The 18,072-nt window shown below is 49.1% G+C and overlaps 1 protein-coding gene across 5 annotated transcripts in view; it reads left to right on the top strand.

The window, feature by feature from the left end:
• MICAL2 (microtubule associated monooxygenase, calponin and LIM domain containing 2) overlaps positions 1-18,072 on the top strand; it is a 215,152-nt gene that overhangs the window by 84,749 nt on the left and 112,331 nt on the right. For all 5 annotated transcript variants that reach the window (XM_060303498.2, XM_060303495.1, XM_060303494.1 and 2 more), the window contains 8 exons: positions 1,339-1,440; positions 5,259-5,414; positions 8,955-9,055; positions 13,358-13,615; positions 14,783-14,898; positions 15,744-15,870; positions 16,512-16,602; positions 17,742-17,889. In XM_060303498.2, the coding sequence (XP_060159481.1) occupies positions 1,339-1,440; positions 5,259-5,414; positions 8,955-9,055; positions 13,358-13,615; positions 14,783-14,898; positions 15,744-15,870; positions 16,512-16,602; positions 17,742-17,889 (1,099 nt within the window). The remainder of the gene's footprint in view (positions 1-1,338; positions 1,441-5,258; positions 5,415-8,954; positions 9,056-13,357; positions 13,616-14,782; positions 14,899-15,743; positions 15,871-16,511; positions 16,603-17,741; positions 17,890-18,072) is intronic.

Below are 18,072 nucleotides of genomic sequence, written 5' to 3'. Positions count from 1 at the left end.
CAAAACGGAAATCATATTTGCAGCTCCTAGAGGACGTTCCTGTTAAGGTTATTCTTACTGAGAGCCGTTTGGCATAATTTCATCAAAGGATCTTTTACCTTTGTGGACCATTGCTGTCACTTGAGCTTTGCTCTTCAGCTCCCAGGGGATTTATTATTAAGTATTTAACATATAATTTGGTTACCCTGTCACTACGAGGCGGTAGTTTGACAGATGAAGTCTAAGTAGTAAGTAGGAAAAAGACATAGATTCGGTTGTCTGGTAAAGTTCATTCGCATACTCTTCAAGCTGTGCGTATACACACATAGATATGTGGATACACTTATTATACCCACATGATATTTTAAAATCCAGTAAAGAAAGTGAAGTTTCTAGAGCAAATATGAAATAAATGTTCAAAATATTATTTAGTATATAATATTTTTGAGCTTTATTGAAGAATAATTTACAAACCACAAAATTCACCCATTGTAGGTATGTCTTATTTAGTAATTCATCTCTTGTTCCTATTAGTATATTTATATAAATTCTGATCTTTTATATACATCATGGTGAGAGAGCTTGTTCATGATGCCTCTGTATCTTGCTTACTATCAAACTCTTCTGCTGCTGGGCCGGGCTTTCAGTTTTTGGTCCAGCTTCATGTCAGGGACCTCATAGTTTCATATGCAGGTTACAACTCTGATTTCTCCCATCCTCTGCCCAGAATATTGAGAATTTAGGGGAGATGTTAGTTGGCTTTTGCGGCAGGACAGCAGCTGTAATTTAACTTTGAGACCTGTGTGCTCTTAACCTTTCCCAGACCCCTAGTGGGTGTTAAATCCTAATTATGGGTAACCAGCAAGATTGCACCTGAAAATGGTTTCATAAAAGACTGTGTATTGCCCAACAAGAACGTTTGAGCATAATAAAGTAGTAATTCACGCTGGTTTCATTATACCCTGCACAAGCTTTTAGTTCTGTTTAGCAATGGGAGGGGACCAAGGAATGGGGGGATACAGAGAGAACATGGTAGAATCTGTTGAGATAAATAAGGTGCAAGTGAGACTGGTGTGAGGATCGTTAGGATAGACTCCCACCCTTTATAGAAACCAGTAAAACCAGGCGTGGAGTTAGCACTGCTGGTTTACTTTGTCCTGGATTGAACTGAAGCTAAAGCCAGAAGGACTCCAAATTCAAGTGTGAATCTGGACAGCTTGGGTCTTTCCGCTGGAGCCTCTGTCTGGGGTGCCCGTACCTGTGGCGTTATCCATTTCTCACGACCAACACAGAGGGCATGTAATCACTCTGTCCTGCCATCTCTCACTGCCAACTCATCTCATTTTTCTGTCCTGGCAGAAATTGGCTGGCGGGCAGAATTTCTCCCTGCAGACCACTCTCTGTCAGAGTTTGAGTTTGATGTCATCATTGGAGCTGATGGCCGCAGGAACACGCTGGAAGGTGAAGACTCTTCTTCTTCCTGGGGCTGAGGATGGAGGGATGGGAGTGGGAAAGGGTATATCAGGAAGGGTGTGGAGAAGGCGGGCAAGATGGCAGGTGCCAAAGCTGATGGGGGTCTTGATAGAAGGCCAGACTGCCCTGCTGTGCGTGAGGCTGCGTGTTTAGAGAACAGCCATTTAATACTTTCTGAACCTCTGTTTTCCCAACTATAATAGAACCTCTCAGAAGATTGCTATAAGGGCTGGGAAAATGTAAAAATGTTTTATAAAAGAAAAGCACCACGGAAATTAAAAGAAAAAATCAACATACATTTACTAAGCATCTGCCAGTGTGAAAGCCATGGTGCTAAGCGCTTTCATACTTACTTCTTCCAACTAAGAGAACCATTTTCATACTCTTCATGGTTCTGGTTTACTGTGAAGTATAATACCCCAGAAGGAGAACCCCATCTCTTCTCATAACTTTAAAGCATGCTCACTGCTGGGCAGTAAGATAAGTTTTGCCCAAACTGTCAAAGAACAAAACAGTGCCTCTCTACTTCTAAATTTGGAAGTGTTAACATGTTTTTAGGGAAGAATCTATTCCGGCTGAGAGAGGAAGAAATGCCATTGTGGAGAAATGCCTTCAATCACCTCCACCCCAGCCCCAAGGTTAATTGGTGCACAGGTTATACTAACTTGCACCAGCTGTACTAATTTAAGACCCTGGGTTGAGGACAAAGTGGTCCCACATGGCATCTCTTGCGCTGGGGACAGGTGTGCTTTTTTTTTTTTTTTTTTTCCCGGTATTCGGGCCTCTCACTGTTGTGGCCTCTCCTGCTGCGGAGCACAGGCTCTGGACACACAGGCCCAGTGGCCATGGCTCACGGGCCCAGCCGCTCCGCGGCATGTGGGATCTTCCCGGACCGGGGCACGAACCCGTGTCCCCTGCATCGGCAGGCGGACTCGCAACCACTGCGCCACCAGGGAAGCCCGACAGGTCTGCATTTTGAGCTTGTCCTGCTCAAGGGCTGCAGGCTGCAGATGTCTGCTGGGGAGGGCACCTTCTCTGAGGACAGAACACCCTCCCTAAACTAGGGCTGATCTCACAGAACTCAGGATGCGCACGTAGTCTGCCTAGCTGAGGCACTTCCCACCTGCTATACACCCGCTGCTCCTTTCCTCTTTCTTCACTTCCATACCCACTCCCTCGCCCCAAGCAATCAATAACGGATATCAAACAAAACTTTTAAGCTGCCAACCTGAATGCTGTACTATTAGAATTTTTGAGCCCATTCTGATGGTTTGAGAAAACTGTAAGTGTGAATATAAAAATCCAGGATCCATGATCACCTTGAGGGATGGTTTGATATTTTGTGAACATGAAAAGCAGGGCAGGAAGGGGGAGAACCACTTGAGCAACTGAGGACCAGGTAAGCAGACTAGAGCAGGGTTCTCAATGGGCGCTATTGGCAATTGGGGGCCAGTTTTTGTGGTGGGGACTGTCCTGTGCGTTGTAGGATGCTTAGCGGCACCCTCAGTTGTGGCGACCAGAACCATTTCCACACTTGGCCAAATGCCCCTGGGGGGCAGAATCACCCCAGTTAGATACTAGAGACTAGTGGCCATTTTGACCATTTCCACAAAGGTCTAATGAAGAACCAAAATGAGGGAGTAATGTATAGAAACCCAAGGTTATTTTTTTAAATTAATTTATTTTATTTTTGGCTGTGTTGGGTCTTCGTTGCTGCGCGCGGGCTTTCTCTAGTCATGGCGAGCGGGGGCTACTCTCCGTTTCGGTGTGCGGGCTTCTCATAGCGGTGACTTCTTGTTGCGGAGCATGGGCTCTAAGCACGCGGGCTTTGGCACTTGTGGCACACAGGATCAGTAATTGTGGCTGATGGGCTCTAGAGCGCAGGCTCAGTAGTTGTGGCGCACGGGCTTAGTTGCTCCGCGGCATGTGGGATCTTCCCGGACCAGGGCTCGAAACCGTTAACCCTGCACTGGCAGACGGATTCTTAACCACTGCGCCACCAGGGAATCCCAACCCAAGTTTTTTAGTCAAAGGGATTTTTGACAAAGAAGTGTGGGAATCGCCAAGAGGCTTCAGTGTCTGGTAAGCCAATGTGAGGGGAATTCCCACAGGTGCTGAAGCCAATGGTTCTGTCTGCTAGCAAGACAAATGCCTTGCATTAAGCAAAGTAAACAGCAGTACCTGGGATGGAGGGGAAGTTCAGGGCTACAGGAAAAGACAGATGCTAAAAAGAAAAGGGATTCGGAGGAGGTGGTCCACTGAAATGGGACCACCTGCTTGTGATCCTCTGGGCAACTGCCTGTGATAGTGTGGTTTATAATAAGGCAATTATATTTGGTCTTCGTCCCCTTTCTGGCACAGCTACCCAAACCCTTGGAATTTCCTGAGCGATAAGGGCAAATAGGAGCATTTTTTGTTAAGATATTTGGCCTCTTGTCCGTGGTTCCTGAAATCAATTCAGAGCCATAAGGGTGAAATGGGTGTCTTGTTATTCATAACAAGCTTCTTTTCACACCGAGTTTATGTTAATGAAGAGAGTTTTGGAAAGCACCTAAGGAAGGGAGGGGACTGGTTGCCAGGGGCGCCAAACAAGTGATTAGAGGGTTGGAACTTTCAGTCCCACCCTCTGACCTCCTGGGAGGGGAGAGGGGCTGGAGATTGAGTTCAGTCACCAATGGCCAGTGATTTAATCAATCCGACATCTGTAATGAAGCCTCCACAAAAACCCAAAGGAGATGGTGTGGAGAGTTTCCGGGTTGGTGAACACGTTGTTCGGAGAGGGCGTGAAAGCTCCATGCCCTTTCCCCATAACTTGTTCTAAGCATCTCTTCCAGCTGGCTGTTCCCGAGTTGTTTAGGAAGTAAAATGTTCTCTGAGTTCGGAGAGCCACTCTAGAAAATTAATCAAATCCAAGGAGGGAGTCCTTGAACCTACAATCTATAGCTGGTTAGTCAGAAGCACAGGTGACAACATGGGCTTATAATTGGCATCTGAAGTGGGGGGCAATCTGGTGGGACTGAGCCCTTAACCTGTGGGATCTGATGCCATCTCTGAGTAGATGTGTCAGAATTGAGTTGAAGTGTAGGACACCCAGCCGCTGTCCTGGAATTGCCTGTCGGCGTGGGAGGAAAAAAAACCCCACATTATAATTGGGTGCAGAATTCTTACGGCCATTAAAAAGCGATTTCAATGTATACCGTTGAAAACTGTAAGAGCCTCGATTAATCACTGAACTAAAATAATTGCAAGTTAGAGTTCCATCTATTCATTGTACATTTATTGACTGTGTACTAAGTGCCAGTCACTATGGACTGGAGGTAGAAAGAAAATTTGTTAAAATCTCTGTTGCACAGGAATTCAATCTCATAATTCTACTGTTTAAAGGGGGAAAAAAAGAAACCGTGAGAAATGCTGACAACGTAGTTTCAATTGTATAAGTTTAAAGTGCAGATGAGTCTTTCATGAGACTTCCTTGCAGCAATGCCTAACACATCCTCTAAAGGATGAGCCCTGTGATTGCCCATGGGAGAAGCACAGTTTAGCCTTTTGTTTGTGGAAGCCTAACCAGGATAATTGGTCCTATAGATTTTAGAAAAGGAAAAAGTCCCACAGACTTTGAAAGGCCTCCAACGGGTTTTCTCCTCGGGGACAAACCTCAGCATTTCTGCCTGCCACCTGTTCTCTAGATCCAAAGTTCTGGTTTCACTGGCCTGTCAGCCATCTGAGAATAGCTTTCTCAGTAATCTTTTCCAGTTTTCACACCAAATCCAGAAGAAAGACCCACTTTTCCCATTTTCCTCCCACAGGGTTCAGAAGAAAAGAATTCCGTGGGAAGCTGGCTATTGCGATCACCGCCAACTTCATAAACAGAAACAGCACAGCTGAGGCCAAGGTGGAAGAGATTAGCGGCGTGGCTTTCATCTTCAATCAGAAATTTTTTCAGGATCTTAAAGAAGAAACAGGTGGGACCCTCACCTTTCTCCAAACCAGGCCATCGTCCATGCTTCTCTGTAGCGTACAGGGCTTGGGGGAGGAGGGCACTCAGCTTTCCCAGCTCTTGGGAACGGGAGACTCACGCTGATAAAGTGGAAGCAGGGATTTCTCTTTAGGATTAATAATGGGCAGTATTCCTTCGGGGACAAGAGGGATTCTTGAGGGAAAGTTCTAGATGTTGTACATGAAAATAGATAAACATTTATTTACTCAGGAGACATTTACTGAGTGCCCATTGAATGCCCGCACTCAATGTCATGGGATACACAGTCGAGGTTGACACGGTACCCTCCCAATAGTGGCTCCTTGTCTAGGGAGGGACAGCCACGGAAACCATCCTAATGCAGGCTGGTGAATCTAGGCCCGACGCCAATGTGGAGATCCCGGAGTGCTCTGAGGGGGAGCCAGTAACCTGTGGGTGGTCCCTGAAGAAGCATAGGTGCTTTTATCAGTGCACCCGCTGCCCTTTCCCTCAGGAACAGTCACAGATGCCAGGGCGGGGGTGGGGCACGACACTCACCCAGGGGCATCAGTTGTCCCCAAACCATGGGACTTGAAGAAAGAAGGGATTCATTCATTTACTCAACAGATATTTATTGAACACCTACTATGTGCCAAATGCTGTTCAAGGGCGTGAGATAGAGCAGTGGACAAAACAAGCAAACCCCCTCTCTTGGAGCTTATATTCTATGGGTTGCGGAGGGACCAAAAATAATCAAATAACATGTCAGGTGGTCTATAAGGATAGTGGAGAAAAAATAAAGCAGGGTGAGGGCGAAGAGGGATGAAATTCCTGCTCCCAATTAAGTAAATTTAAGATTTTTTCCCTTTCTTTTTAACCTGATTTGGAAATATATATATTTCTCATTGAAAAGGCAATGTAACAATGTTAAATAGAAGTTTTGTACTAAAAATAAATCATTAACACCCAGCACCACCTAGCACAGGAACAGTCCTCATTTTCATGTAGTCCTTTACGGTAATTCTCCACCTGCATCCTTCCTTTTTACATGGCTAGAGCTTTTACCATAGTGTCAATCCCGTTAGTCTCCATTTCTCACTCAGCCTCACATTTTAAATACTGTCCATTGTGCCCAGTCCTACTGATGGTCAGGTTTGTCGGAATAGCTCTTGAAGTGGATATATTGTCACCCACTGCTGAAGCATTTAAACCAGGGGTTGGCAAACTTACCATGTGTTTTTGTATTGCCTTCAAGCTAAGGATGGTTTTTAATATATTTTGAATGGCTGCAGAAAAATCAAAAGAAGAAATTTTGGGGACAAATTGAAAATTTATGAAATTCAGATTTTATAGTCCATAAATAGAGGTTTATTAGAACGCAGCCAGGCCGGTTTGTTTACCTTATTGCCATGAGGGCTTTCGACACAGACTGGATGGCCCACAAAGCCCAAAATGTTTACTCTCTGGCCCTTTACGAAAAAGTTTGCAGACTTCTGATTTAAACCTTTCAGTTATTTACTGTTACCAATAAAACTACTTCCTTTGGATTATATTTCCGTAAGATAGCTTTCTAAGAATGGGATTAGCTATTGAGCCAGACTCTGCTTCTTACTGGCCACAGCAATGTGTGTCCACTGCATGACCCTCTGAGTGTCACTATGGTGGCATTATTTTATATATAAAAAAAAGTATTTCCTTCCAGCATATTATGTCCTTTTGAACGATTTAAGAATTCTCCAGCCCTCTCTTCACCTCAAAAACCAAGAAAATAAATGCTTAAATAAACCACCAAATATAAATTATGACAGGACATCAAGTCTGTTTTTCCAAATGTTTCAATGAGCTTCCTTTGCACTTTGCAAAGGTCATCACCTTTGGCCATTGTTCGACAACAATGCCCTTCACAGAATGAGAGGGATGTATTTCCTCGGATCCTCTGGGGGGCCCTGTGCATTGATGGCTGTTTCCTATTTAACGGTCATAAAGGGGTTTCCATGGTTACCCAGCAGCCTCTGTGATAACTGCTGATAAGTTGCCTTGCCTCTTTTCCTTTCTCTCCCTTCAAAGAAACCAAACCAGTGGTTATCAAACTTGAGTGTGAATCAGAATCACCTGTACGGCCTGTTCGAGCACAGATTGCTGGCCAGGCCCCCAGAGTTTCCCATTCTGTAGGCCTGGGGTTGGGCTCCAGTTATTTGCATTTCTAATAAGTCCTCAGGTGATGCTGCTGGCGCTGCTGGCTAGGGATCCTACTTTGAGAAACACTGAGCTAAGCTGTCATTTTACGGCATTTGTTTTAAAGGCAGAAACCTAGTCTATAAAGTCTTTTGCAATTGGTGGAAAGCACAGAAAGATACAACCCAGTCCTCTGACTGAGTTTTTCTACCAGGGCACCTGGGTTTTCACACATAACAGGGGGATGGTAGAAATGTCCCTTAGCAGTCTTTGGAGAATTCACACAGCTCTTTACATCTCTGGTCACATGGAGGAAATGGTGGATGGGACTTGGAATCAGACAGGCTGGGGTTCAAATCCTGGTTCTGTTGCCACTTAGCTGCCATGCCACAGACAGCACTGTGCCTTCCTGCAGCACGTACTCAGCTGTGACTTGGAAATACTGGTCTACAGCCCCAAAGGGCTTTATGAGTTCTAAAAGAAACTGTCTAGGGGACTTCCCTGGTGGCGAGGTGGTTAAGAATCCGCCTGCCAATGCAGTGGACACAGGTTCGGGCCCTGGTCCAGGAAGATCCCACATGCCGCGGAGCAACTAAATCCGTGCGCTACAGCTACTGAGCCTGTGCCCTAGAGCCCATGAACCACAACTGCTGAAGCCCACGTGGCCTAGAGCCCTGCTGCGCAACAAGAGAAGCCACCGCAGTGAGAAGTCTGTGCACAAGACCCAATGCAGCCAAAAATAATTAAATAGATAAATGAATTTATTTTAAAAAAAAGAAAAGAAAAACAGTGGCTTAATCATATTGCAATATAGCGCAGTGGTTAAGAATCCGCCTGCCAATGCCGGTGACACGGGTTCGAGCCCTGGCCCGGGAAGATCCCACATACCGCGGAGCAACGAAGCCCATGCGCCACAACTACTGAGCCCGCATGCCTAGAGCCCGTGCCCCGCAACAAGAGAAGCCACCACAATAAGAAGCCTGCGCACAGCAACAAAGAGCAGCCTCTGCTCGCCGCAACTAGAGAAAGCCTGCTCGTGGCAACGAAGACCCAACGCAGCCAAAAATAAAAAAAAATTAGTATAAAAATTTTTTTTTAATAAATGTGTCAAATCAACATGTTGTACACAAACTTACACAATGTTATATCTCAATTTAGAAAGAAAAGAAATAGTATCTTTGTGGGACTGTGGTGACTAGGGTAAATTCTGGAACTTGATCTTATCTTTGCTCGCCCTGTATGTCTTAAAAACTTGTCTAACGCCAGTATTCTGCAGGTAAATAGTGAGACCTGTAATGAGGCAAAGCAGGGCTCCTGACACACAGTAGGCGCTGAGGAAATAATACTGAGTCCATGAACCTTCTCTTTTCAGGGATTGATCTTGAGAACATTGTTTACTACAAGGACTGCACCCACTACTTTGTCATGACTGCCAAGAAGCAGAGCTTGCTTGACAAAGGTGTCATCATTAATGTACGTATCGCTTGGCCACGATGTCCTGTCTTTCCCTTTGTGACCTGGGCTGGCAGCATCAGCGAGTGCGGGAGCATATGTCATCCTGCCACAAACTGAGTAATGGGGGGAAGAGGGAAGGGACCACCATCCACCACGCCCTTCTCCTTGGTGGTGCGTGAGTGTGTTGGGTGGAGGAGCCCACACGAACAATAGAGGCAGAGGTGTTTCTGCAGCGAGCTGGGCTGGTGCGGGAGGGGGAAATGCTGAAATTCTTACCCCGGTGTTAGTGTGGGTTCTTAACCACTGAGAGATCAGCTGAGTCTTTTCCTTTCAAGTGTCTCATCCCTGCCTCCTTCTCTGGGAGGTCACACACATACTTTGGAGGCAGATGGGGGCTCCTAGTCCTAGTGGGATCCAGGCAGTTTCACTAGTGAGTTTCACGCTGCGGCCCCCTTGTCATGGTATGGGGGAAAGCCCTATTGCAGTCAAGAAGACTCCAGTTGAATCTTCGCTCTGCCACGTATTAACTCAGGACTGTGACTAAGCTGTTTGCCTTCTCTGAACCTCAGTCTTCTTGTCTGCAGAATAGGAATAATAGTTTCTATCTAAAATGATTGTTCAGAGGAATAAATTTTAAAATGTATACAGAGCGCTTGGCATGTAGCAAGTTGGTAGATTCCCTCCATAACTTCTCTGCCTGGTTTGGACACTTGCTTTTTTGTCCTGCTGGCTTCCTGGCCCCTGCTTCCTACCTTTGCACCTTCATGCTTATACAGAGAGCAGGGCTGCAAGGAAGGAGCACATGGAGTGGCCAGCACCAGGCTGGCACCTTCTTTGGTCAGGTTTCAACCCCTCCAGAGACCCTGTTCCTGCAGCTGCCGCTGCTGCTGTACCCTTAAGATAAGGATCATGCAGTCCAAGGTCAGCCTGCTCTTGGGGTGTCGGCCTGTAGCCCAGGCAGCACGGTGACCATTCATTGCTGCTTGTCAGAGAAGAATGTGCCTATCCTCACGCCAGCTTGTGCTGGCAGCCGGCTGGACAGCTTTAGTAACCCAGCCCTCCCCTGGGCCTCCTCCACATCAGCTCAGGGCTTTGCTGAGAGCCCGAGCTGCTGGACAGAAGGCTGGGAATTGGCAGGGGAGTGGGGGGGAGCGAGGGTGGGGTTGAATGAAGCCTACTTAGCACAGTCAGCAGATGTGCGAGCAGTGCGTTTCAACGTCTGGTGCCCCACTGCTGATCTGGTCTGGGGGAGGTGAGGCCATGTCCCCATTTTCCCTCTGTTCCACAGGTGTCCCTCCCAAAGTTACCTCCCCTATTGAGATGCCTGTGTCAGATAGTGAAGGACTATTTGAGGTCCAGGGTGCAGGCACAGAGGGTACCTTTGCAGGGGAGGGTCTAGGGAGACTCTTGTTCATCCCACCCCTGGAAAGTCAGGCCAAGTTTGACTTGGGGTTCCTATTTCACTGGCTGAGTACTCCGGCCTGCTGAGATGCTAAGGTTCCCCCAGGTCATCCCAGGGTATTTGTCCTGGCCACAACATGTTGCTCATGGTGACTTGATTTTTTGGCAGTTGTCAAAGCCCCTCCATGCTCCCCTCTCAGGCTCTGTGTCATGGCACAGGTGGGTGGGAGCTCCTCGCTGTGGTCCGATAATTATTGCAGGAGCTGGGAGCAGATCCCAGGCCCACAGTTGTCCTCATCAAGGCCTTCCTTCTCCCTCAGAGAATCTGGGAGTATCAGCTGAGCTGGTGCAGAGGGCCCTCTAGGTATAAGACATGAACTCTAGAAATTGGAGGCCATGGCTGGACGTGGGAGAACTGGACACCATTTGGTTCAGGAGCCCTGGCTTGAGCCTCCAGGTGTCGAGCCAAGCTCTATAGCATTTGCATAAGCTGGGAGCTGACCCGTCTACCCCGAGCTACTTAAATTACCATTCTTCTCTCGCTCCCAGAGGAATGGCAAGTCCCCTGTTTTCCTGTCCCTGTATGGGTCAGTGTCTTCCTCGAGACGCACAAGGTGCTGAGTGAATGTTTGTTGAATGACTGACTGACCTGCTTCCCCATCTATTCCTGCTGATCTCTGGGCCTCTTTCTATGACCACTTAAGGGAGAGTAAAGTTTCTCCTCTGGAAACCCTGCCTCTGGGCTCCCAGCTGTGTCCGTCCTTCCTGGCCCCTGCCTCTGCTGGTCCATGCACACACAGGCTTGGTCTTACCGCAGTAGGAGGGAGCTTGGTTGCCAGGTGTGTGAGGTGGACGTATACACATCACAGCTGGTCTCTCAATGCCGAGTCCACCCTCATTTGAAGCAGTGAACAGACATTGTCTGACCTTCTCTTCTGGTCTACCGCTTCTTTCCAGCTTGTCACTTGGGGTGACTAGTCTTCCTGTTGGATTCCCCACCCTTCTCTCATGTTTACTGCTTCCCTCTCTCCTTCCCCACCTCTGTCCAGAACTGGGCCTGGTCCAAATTCACCCCCTGCCTTTATCTTCATTTAGCGCTCCTTCCTCAGCTCTGCCCACTTTATTACAGCCCCGTTCCCACTTTTTCTCTCTCATCCTTGCTTTCATCTGTTCTCTACAAGTCTGTTCTGCCATCCGCCTGCTCACCTGGGACCTCCTGCCTTGCAAGGCCCTATGGCTCCTCCCAGCAGCCCTGGGCCAGGTGCCTGTCATCCCGGCACAGCCGGGGGGTCTGCCCCTTGGCCAGGTACCCACAGTGCTGCGTGTGGTTTCAGCACCAGGTGCCGCCTTCATCATACAGTGTCCACATTCATCCGTCACCCGGTCCTCCGCAGGGGTTGTTGTGGCATGTTTTGAAGAGGGGGTATTTTTGAGATCTCTCCATTCACTCTTCCACACCTTCAAGAAGGAGAGTGATTATGTGATGTAAGAATAGGTAAGAGAAAGGAAAGCGAATAATAGGAGCTCCAGCCTGGACGCCACGACCTGACAAAGGGCTCTTGGGCCAGCGCTGGGTTCCATTTAGTTGACGTGGCTTGGATGTGGAAATATTAGAATTTCTGGGAAATCGTGGCTGTTGGGAAAATTGCCACAGTAGGTCACTGTTTGTAGTTGAGGATGTGCCTTCTTAGACCTTTCTAAATGCCCTTGCTGCTGCACTCGGTGGGTCTGGGATCACTTCACCATATGGTGTGGTTTGTGTCATCCTGATTTATTAGGGACAGGAATTCCCAATCATTGAGAACTTCCCAATTCCTAGGCTTTGGGCTAGCGAGTCATGTCCACGGTCTCATTCAGTCCTCACATGGTCCTATATAGGGAGTAGATTTTGTTAGTCTCATTTTACAAATTCACATTTTACAAGTGAGAATATGGAGACTCAGAAAAGTTCAATAACTTGCCCAAATTTATGCAGTCAGTGAACAGAGATGGAATTTGACCTGTTGATCTCACTGACCCAAGGCCTGTGTTGGTCTTATACACTAGGCCCTGCCTCCTGCCCCAAGGGACTTGCATTTTCTGTGTCACCTTCTGAGAAAGATAGTCTTTTAGTTTCTGTAGCCACACAATGAGCAGATTGGACTCTGGGAGACATCCTATAGTTCACTGCCAGTGTCCCTCCAGGGTGGATACACTAGTCCTCTAAGCTCAGGGTTCTCTACCTCCCAGCAGGGAAATGTAACAATTAACACTGTAACAGCAAAGCAGAGCCCCGAGGAGCCCTCAGCCTGTTGAGAAAAGGGGTAACTGATCTTGGAGAGAAAGTTTGAGAGTTATGCCAATTACCCACTTCTTTTTCAGGCTTGTCTGACCGCTAGCTGCAGCATTTCTGGACCACATTAGCTTAGCTTCGTCCATTATAAAATCAATCTTACTCATTTGCTCTTTTGTCTTTTAGTTTCACTGAAAGTTATCACAAGAACCAGCCATATGAAACATGCTTCTGTGTTTGCTGCGGGATCATTACTGAGTAGACTGTTCATGACAACACCATGTTCTCTGTCAAAATTCCTATGTCCGACAGTTCTTTTAGAATTTAGTGCCAGGAAAAAATTTCCTCCCCTAGGAATTTCTATGCTTCCTTCTTTCTGATAAGGAAAGCCCTGTAATATATCACATTTCCCTCTTGCCTTGGATGCCAGGAAGCTCAAAGCCAAATTTGATGCTTAATCATAACTCTGTTAATGTTCACAGATGGCTGATTTGGTTCCTCTTTATTCCCTCGGCCCCCATTTTCTATTTCTGTTTTGATTCACCTCTCTGCAAATCCATTCCGTGTCCTTTTACAAAGAAGTAGGTATGACTCCTTGCCCTTTTGAGGGGCAGGTTGTTACACTGTGCTCTTGTTCTTTCTCCCAGGACTATATCGACACAGAGATGCTGCTGTGTGCAGAGAACGTGAACCAGGACAACCTGCTTTCCTATGCACGCGAAGCTGCAGACTTCGCCACCAATTACCAGCTGCCGTCTTTAGACTTTGCCATGAACCATTACGGACAACCCGACGTGGCCATGTTCGATTTCACCTCCATGTACGCCTCCGAGAATGCAGCCCTGGTGCGCGAGCGACAGTCACACCAGCTGCTCGTGGCCCTGGTGGGCGACAGCTTGCTTGAGGTACCGCCTGCTTTTGGAGCCCCCTCATTCCTGCTGGAAGACAGATCCCCACATTGCTATTCTAACTGGCAGCATCTGCTGTCCTGCAGCCCAACGGAAGGACAGGCTCTCAGCCAACTGGCAGGACTCTGCCGAGCCCGTCCTGGCCTCAGAGCCTGACCTTTGACGAAATTTAGAGGGGTCAGTTCTGCCTGTATACAGGCAGGAACACTTTCTCTTGCCCCTCTGGGTTTTTCTGGGCTGACTTCTCGGTTGAAGTACAAAATTAAGCGGCCCGGGTCAGGCCATCCTTCCCAGAGCATGCAGATCCGCAGCTGGTTGGAGACTTCCTCCTCTGGGTGGATTTCTGTAGCCTGTCAGCATCGAGTTCGAATAGGAGCAAGAAAGGAGTGGGGGCCCCAAAGTCCGTGGCCTCCCTGCTCAAAATTCTTCCCAGAAAATGTGCAGATGCTAGGATTCTTACATTAAATGAATGATTTCAGAAAGGGTAAATTCTTACCTTAATGTAAGCACTGACCAAAAAATGTTGATGTATTTATCCGAAGTTAGCATCAAATTTCAAACCACGCTTTGGGTGCACGTGGAACAGTTTAGTTAGAACTTAGCTTGGTGAATCGATGCTTGCTCACCACTGTGTGCGGACTCTAACCTAAGCTCCTTGCTTAAGCACTCAGCACCTCCCCTGCTTCTGTCCCAATCCTCCCTCCCAGCTTTCTCTCTCCCGGTACTTCCCACCCGTGCTCTCTGCTGCACCCAAACCAGACGGGCTGTTTTTCCATCCAGCTCTGTCATTTTCCCGCCACCAAGTCTTCGCCCACACTGTTCTGAACGGATCAAGATCAGAATCCTTTTCATACTTTAAAATCAGCACGAATGCAACTCTTCCCTGAAGCATTCCTTGATTTCTATCTCCCTCCCTCAGGGTGGTTTTGCCTCTGCCTTTTTGAGCCCCCAAAGCAATTTTGCTGTTCCCGTGTCATAGCACTCTTGCATATGACTTTGTGCTACAGCTATTGGTGTTTGTGGTGAGTCCCAGTGGACTGCCTGTCACCTCTCTGTCCCCCCAGTGCCTCGCACAGGCCTGGCAAACACCAAGTGCTGGATAGAATGGGATGGCATTCTGGGGATCACTGGAATCAACTAGAACTTTGCATGTGTCCTTTGCAGCCGTTCTGGCCGATGGGCACCGGCTGTGCCCGCGGCTTCCTGGCAGCCTTTGACACGGCGTGGATGGTGAAGAGCTGGGACCAGGGCACTCCTCCCCTGGAGCTGCTGGCTGAAAGGTGAGTATTAACAGCAGGCCCCTCAGCTGGAGGCAGGGCCGGGTCAAAACTCAGGCAGGAGAGGGAGTGAGGCTGGATGAACCTGGAGCCTCTGCCCCCTCTCATCTGCCTTCCCACATGTGGCCTGATTTCATCATTGGAGTCCCCAAGGAAGCGTTCTCTGTCATGATCTCCCTCCCCCAGTGACTTTCCGTGGGGGCCAGGCCCTTAAGCCCTGATGCCAAAGAGAAATCATCAGGGCGGCCCTGAAGTTGGGGTTCTTGGCACTGCTCGGACACTGAGGAACCAGAAGAGGTTTAGGGGAAGCTGCCATTGCAGCACTGAGTCCCACTCTGTTGGGGGCTGGGTGCTCTCGCCTCCCAGGCCTCTTCTGCTGCTGAGATCCTGGGCTTCCTCCCAGACTCCTGCTGCTGGCCACGTGGCTGTGACAGCTGGTGGACCAGGATAAGTCAGGGCTGGCGGGTGCGGACGGGCCTCTGCTGGTCTTGGGTGTGGAGACCTGTGGTCATGGGGGACGAGCCACAGGAGGCAGGGTGGCTGAGTGGCAGTTATAGCAAAACCGCAGGTCTCTGGGCTGCCAGCTCTGAGTCCCTGCCCTCTGCCCTGGGGAGGAGGCCAGCCTCACCATCTCCCAGGGTCCCTCCTGCTTCCCCTTGACCGTGTTGACCCTCCCCCGCTTTGCAGATCTCGAGAACCAGGAGGTCCAGGCATTGCTGGGAAGGGTTATGCAAACACAGATCTAAGAAGCTCTTGGGAGCAGGGGAAGGTGGGTGGAGGGGAGGAGTGGAGAGAAGACCGGAGGCTGCAAGAGCAATCCTTGACCTCCCTGCTCTGCCTTCCTCCAGAGAAAGTCTTTACCGGCTGTTACCTCAAACGACCCCAGAGAACATCAACAAGAACTTTGAGCAGTACACGTTGGACCCGGGGACGCGGTACCCAAACCTCAACTCAAACTGCGTCAGGCCCCATCAGGTAAGGCCTTGCCTGGAGTCCTGTGTGGGTCACCAGGCACTGAGCGGTGAGAAGTGGGGGGTCACCTAAAATCTTGGCACATCTTTGGGACCCATTGCCTCTTGGCCCAAAGGTGAGGCCAGTTCCTCTCTCTGGGAAAGCCACAGAGTAGAGTCAGCATCTCTCTAGCCAACAGGAGAGAACTAGAACACATGTAAGTGTGTGTCCACATATGTACCTGTATTTACGTATGTTTATTTGTCACTGAGCATATGCATTGCTGAGCATACCTCTCTCAAATAATCTACTTGATCAAATATCAAGTTCTTTCCATCCGAGGTCCTAGAGTCTATTTTTTCTCCCATCGACTTAAGAGTCACACAAGCTCTGACCTCTTCAGTCAATAGCACAAAGAATAGTGTGAATTTTAAAAATCAGCCAATTACATATATTCACACTTGAGTTCCCCCACGTTTGGGTGGATGACAGATCCACAGCTCTGTCTCAAGTTGCTGGTTCCCTTGCTGAAGGTCATGTCCTTCGGCGAGAGAGGAAAAGGGCAGCCATTGTCGATGAGAGGGTGGGGTGGGTTCAGCGGCCCTGCAACGACTAGGGTTTGGGGGAAAACTAGCAGACAGCTGTGTGTCCTCTCTCACTCCTAGGTGAAGCAATTGTACATCACTAAAGAGTTGCACCAGTGCCCTCTTGAGAGGCTGGGCTCAGTGAGGAGATCCGTTGGCCTCTCCAGGCCGGGTAAGTGGCCCTCCTGGGACCCCAGCTTTGCAAGGAGGATGCCTGCTGGGTGGCCACTGGGGCACAGGCCCTGCAGCCAGCCTGGCTCTGATCCAGTGACCTGCATGACCTTGGCCAGGTGCCTCTGCTCTCTGCACTTCAGTCTCCTCATCTGTAAAACCGGGACAAGGACAATACCAACCATAGGATCACTGAGTGGGTTAGAGGCGAGCGCTTGACACATTAAAGTGAACCGGACTGACTTCCCTGGGACTTGCTTTTCTTCTCCTGTTGTTTCCAGCATGAGGAGTCTTGTCTCTCCAGCTGGATAACAAGCTCCATGTGCTTCACGCTTCCTGGGCTTCCAGGGCCTGGCACAGTGCTGTGCACAAGGCTGGTGCTCAGTGTGGAGGGAAGGGGTGATTAAGTGACCAGCTTCCCAGCGTCCACCCGGCTGTGCTCAGGTCACCATCCTGCTTAAAGACACACCTGGCTTCCACTGCCTGCCCAGACTTTGCATCCTGCCCGCCATCGGGCAAACTCAGCCTCACCAGCCACCCCTCCCTGCCTTCCACACCCACACGCCCTGCTGCTGCCGGCCTTTAATAAACCATGTCACATAACATGGCAGGTTTCTCTAGATTCTTTGCCACGGCACAGTCCTTTCTGTTTTCCTGGAGATCTCCTTGTGTCCTAGACACTCTTCTAGAAGCAGTCAAATGCACCTCCTCCATGACCCTTTCTTTGGCGAGTTCCCCTGCCCTGGTAGACTCTGGCAAACCCACTCATGTGCTACCCTGGCATTGGGTTTCTCTGTTATTGTCACCCACTTCTGTGTCTGTCTTCCCCACAAGATAAGCATGTTGTTGGCAGAGTCCATGTCACCCTCACCTCTTTGTTCCTAGCCTCTAACCAGGACCTGGCCAGAGGGCGTCTCAGGAACTCTTTCCTGCAGGAGAGCATGCTTCCTGTCCCAACATCCTGCCCTCCTGCATGCTCTCGACAGGACCCCCTCATGGGGCTGCAGCTGTGCCCACAGCCCCTGCCTCAGTGCTGTTCCTCCTGGTCCCCACCCGTGGTGGCCGACAGAGCGGGTCCCCAGGGGAGCTGCTGAGATTTCCGTAGAGCGCTTCACCACTGTCCATCTCCTCTTGCTGCAGAGTCAGACATCCGGCCCAGCAAGCTCTTAACCTGGTGCCAGCAGCAGACCAAGGGCTACCAGCATGTCAACGTCACAGACCTCACCACGTCCTGGCGGAGTGGCCTGGCCCTGTGTGCCGTCATCCACCGCTTCCGGCCTGAGCTGATGTGAGTTTGGGGCCCAGCTGGACCTGGCGAGCCCCTCATGGCCCAAGGGTACCCTGGAGACAAGGGAGACCAGGGCTGTTCTAGATACAGAATCTTCAGCACGTAGATCAGCATTTCTCTTTGCATACTTTGAATTTTTTCTTTGACTTGTTCTTTTTCCTTTGCACTGATTATTCTGCCAGC

Source organism: Globicephala melas, chromosome 8 (genome assembly GCF_963455315.2).
Source record: "Globicephala melas chromosome 8, mGloMel1.2, whole genome shotgun sequence".
Taxonomy (NCBI): Eukaryota; Metazoa; Chordata; class Mammalia; order Artiodactyla; family Delphinidae; genus Globicephala; species Globicephala melas.
This window is presented reverse-complemented; position numbering and strand designations above follow the sequence as displayed.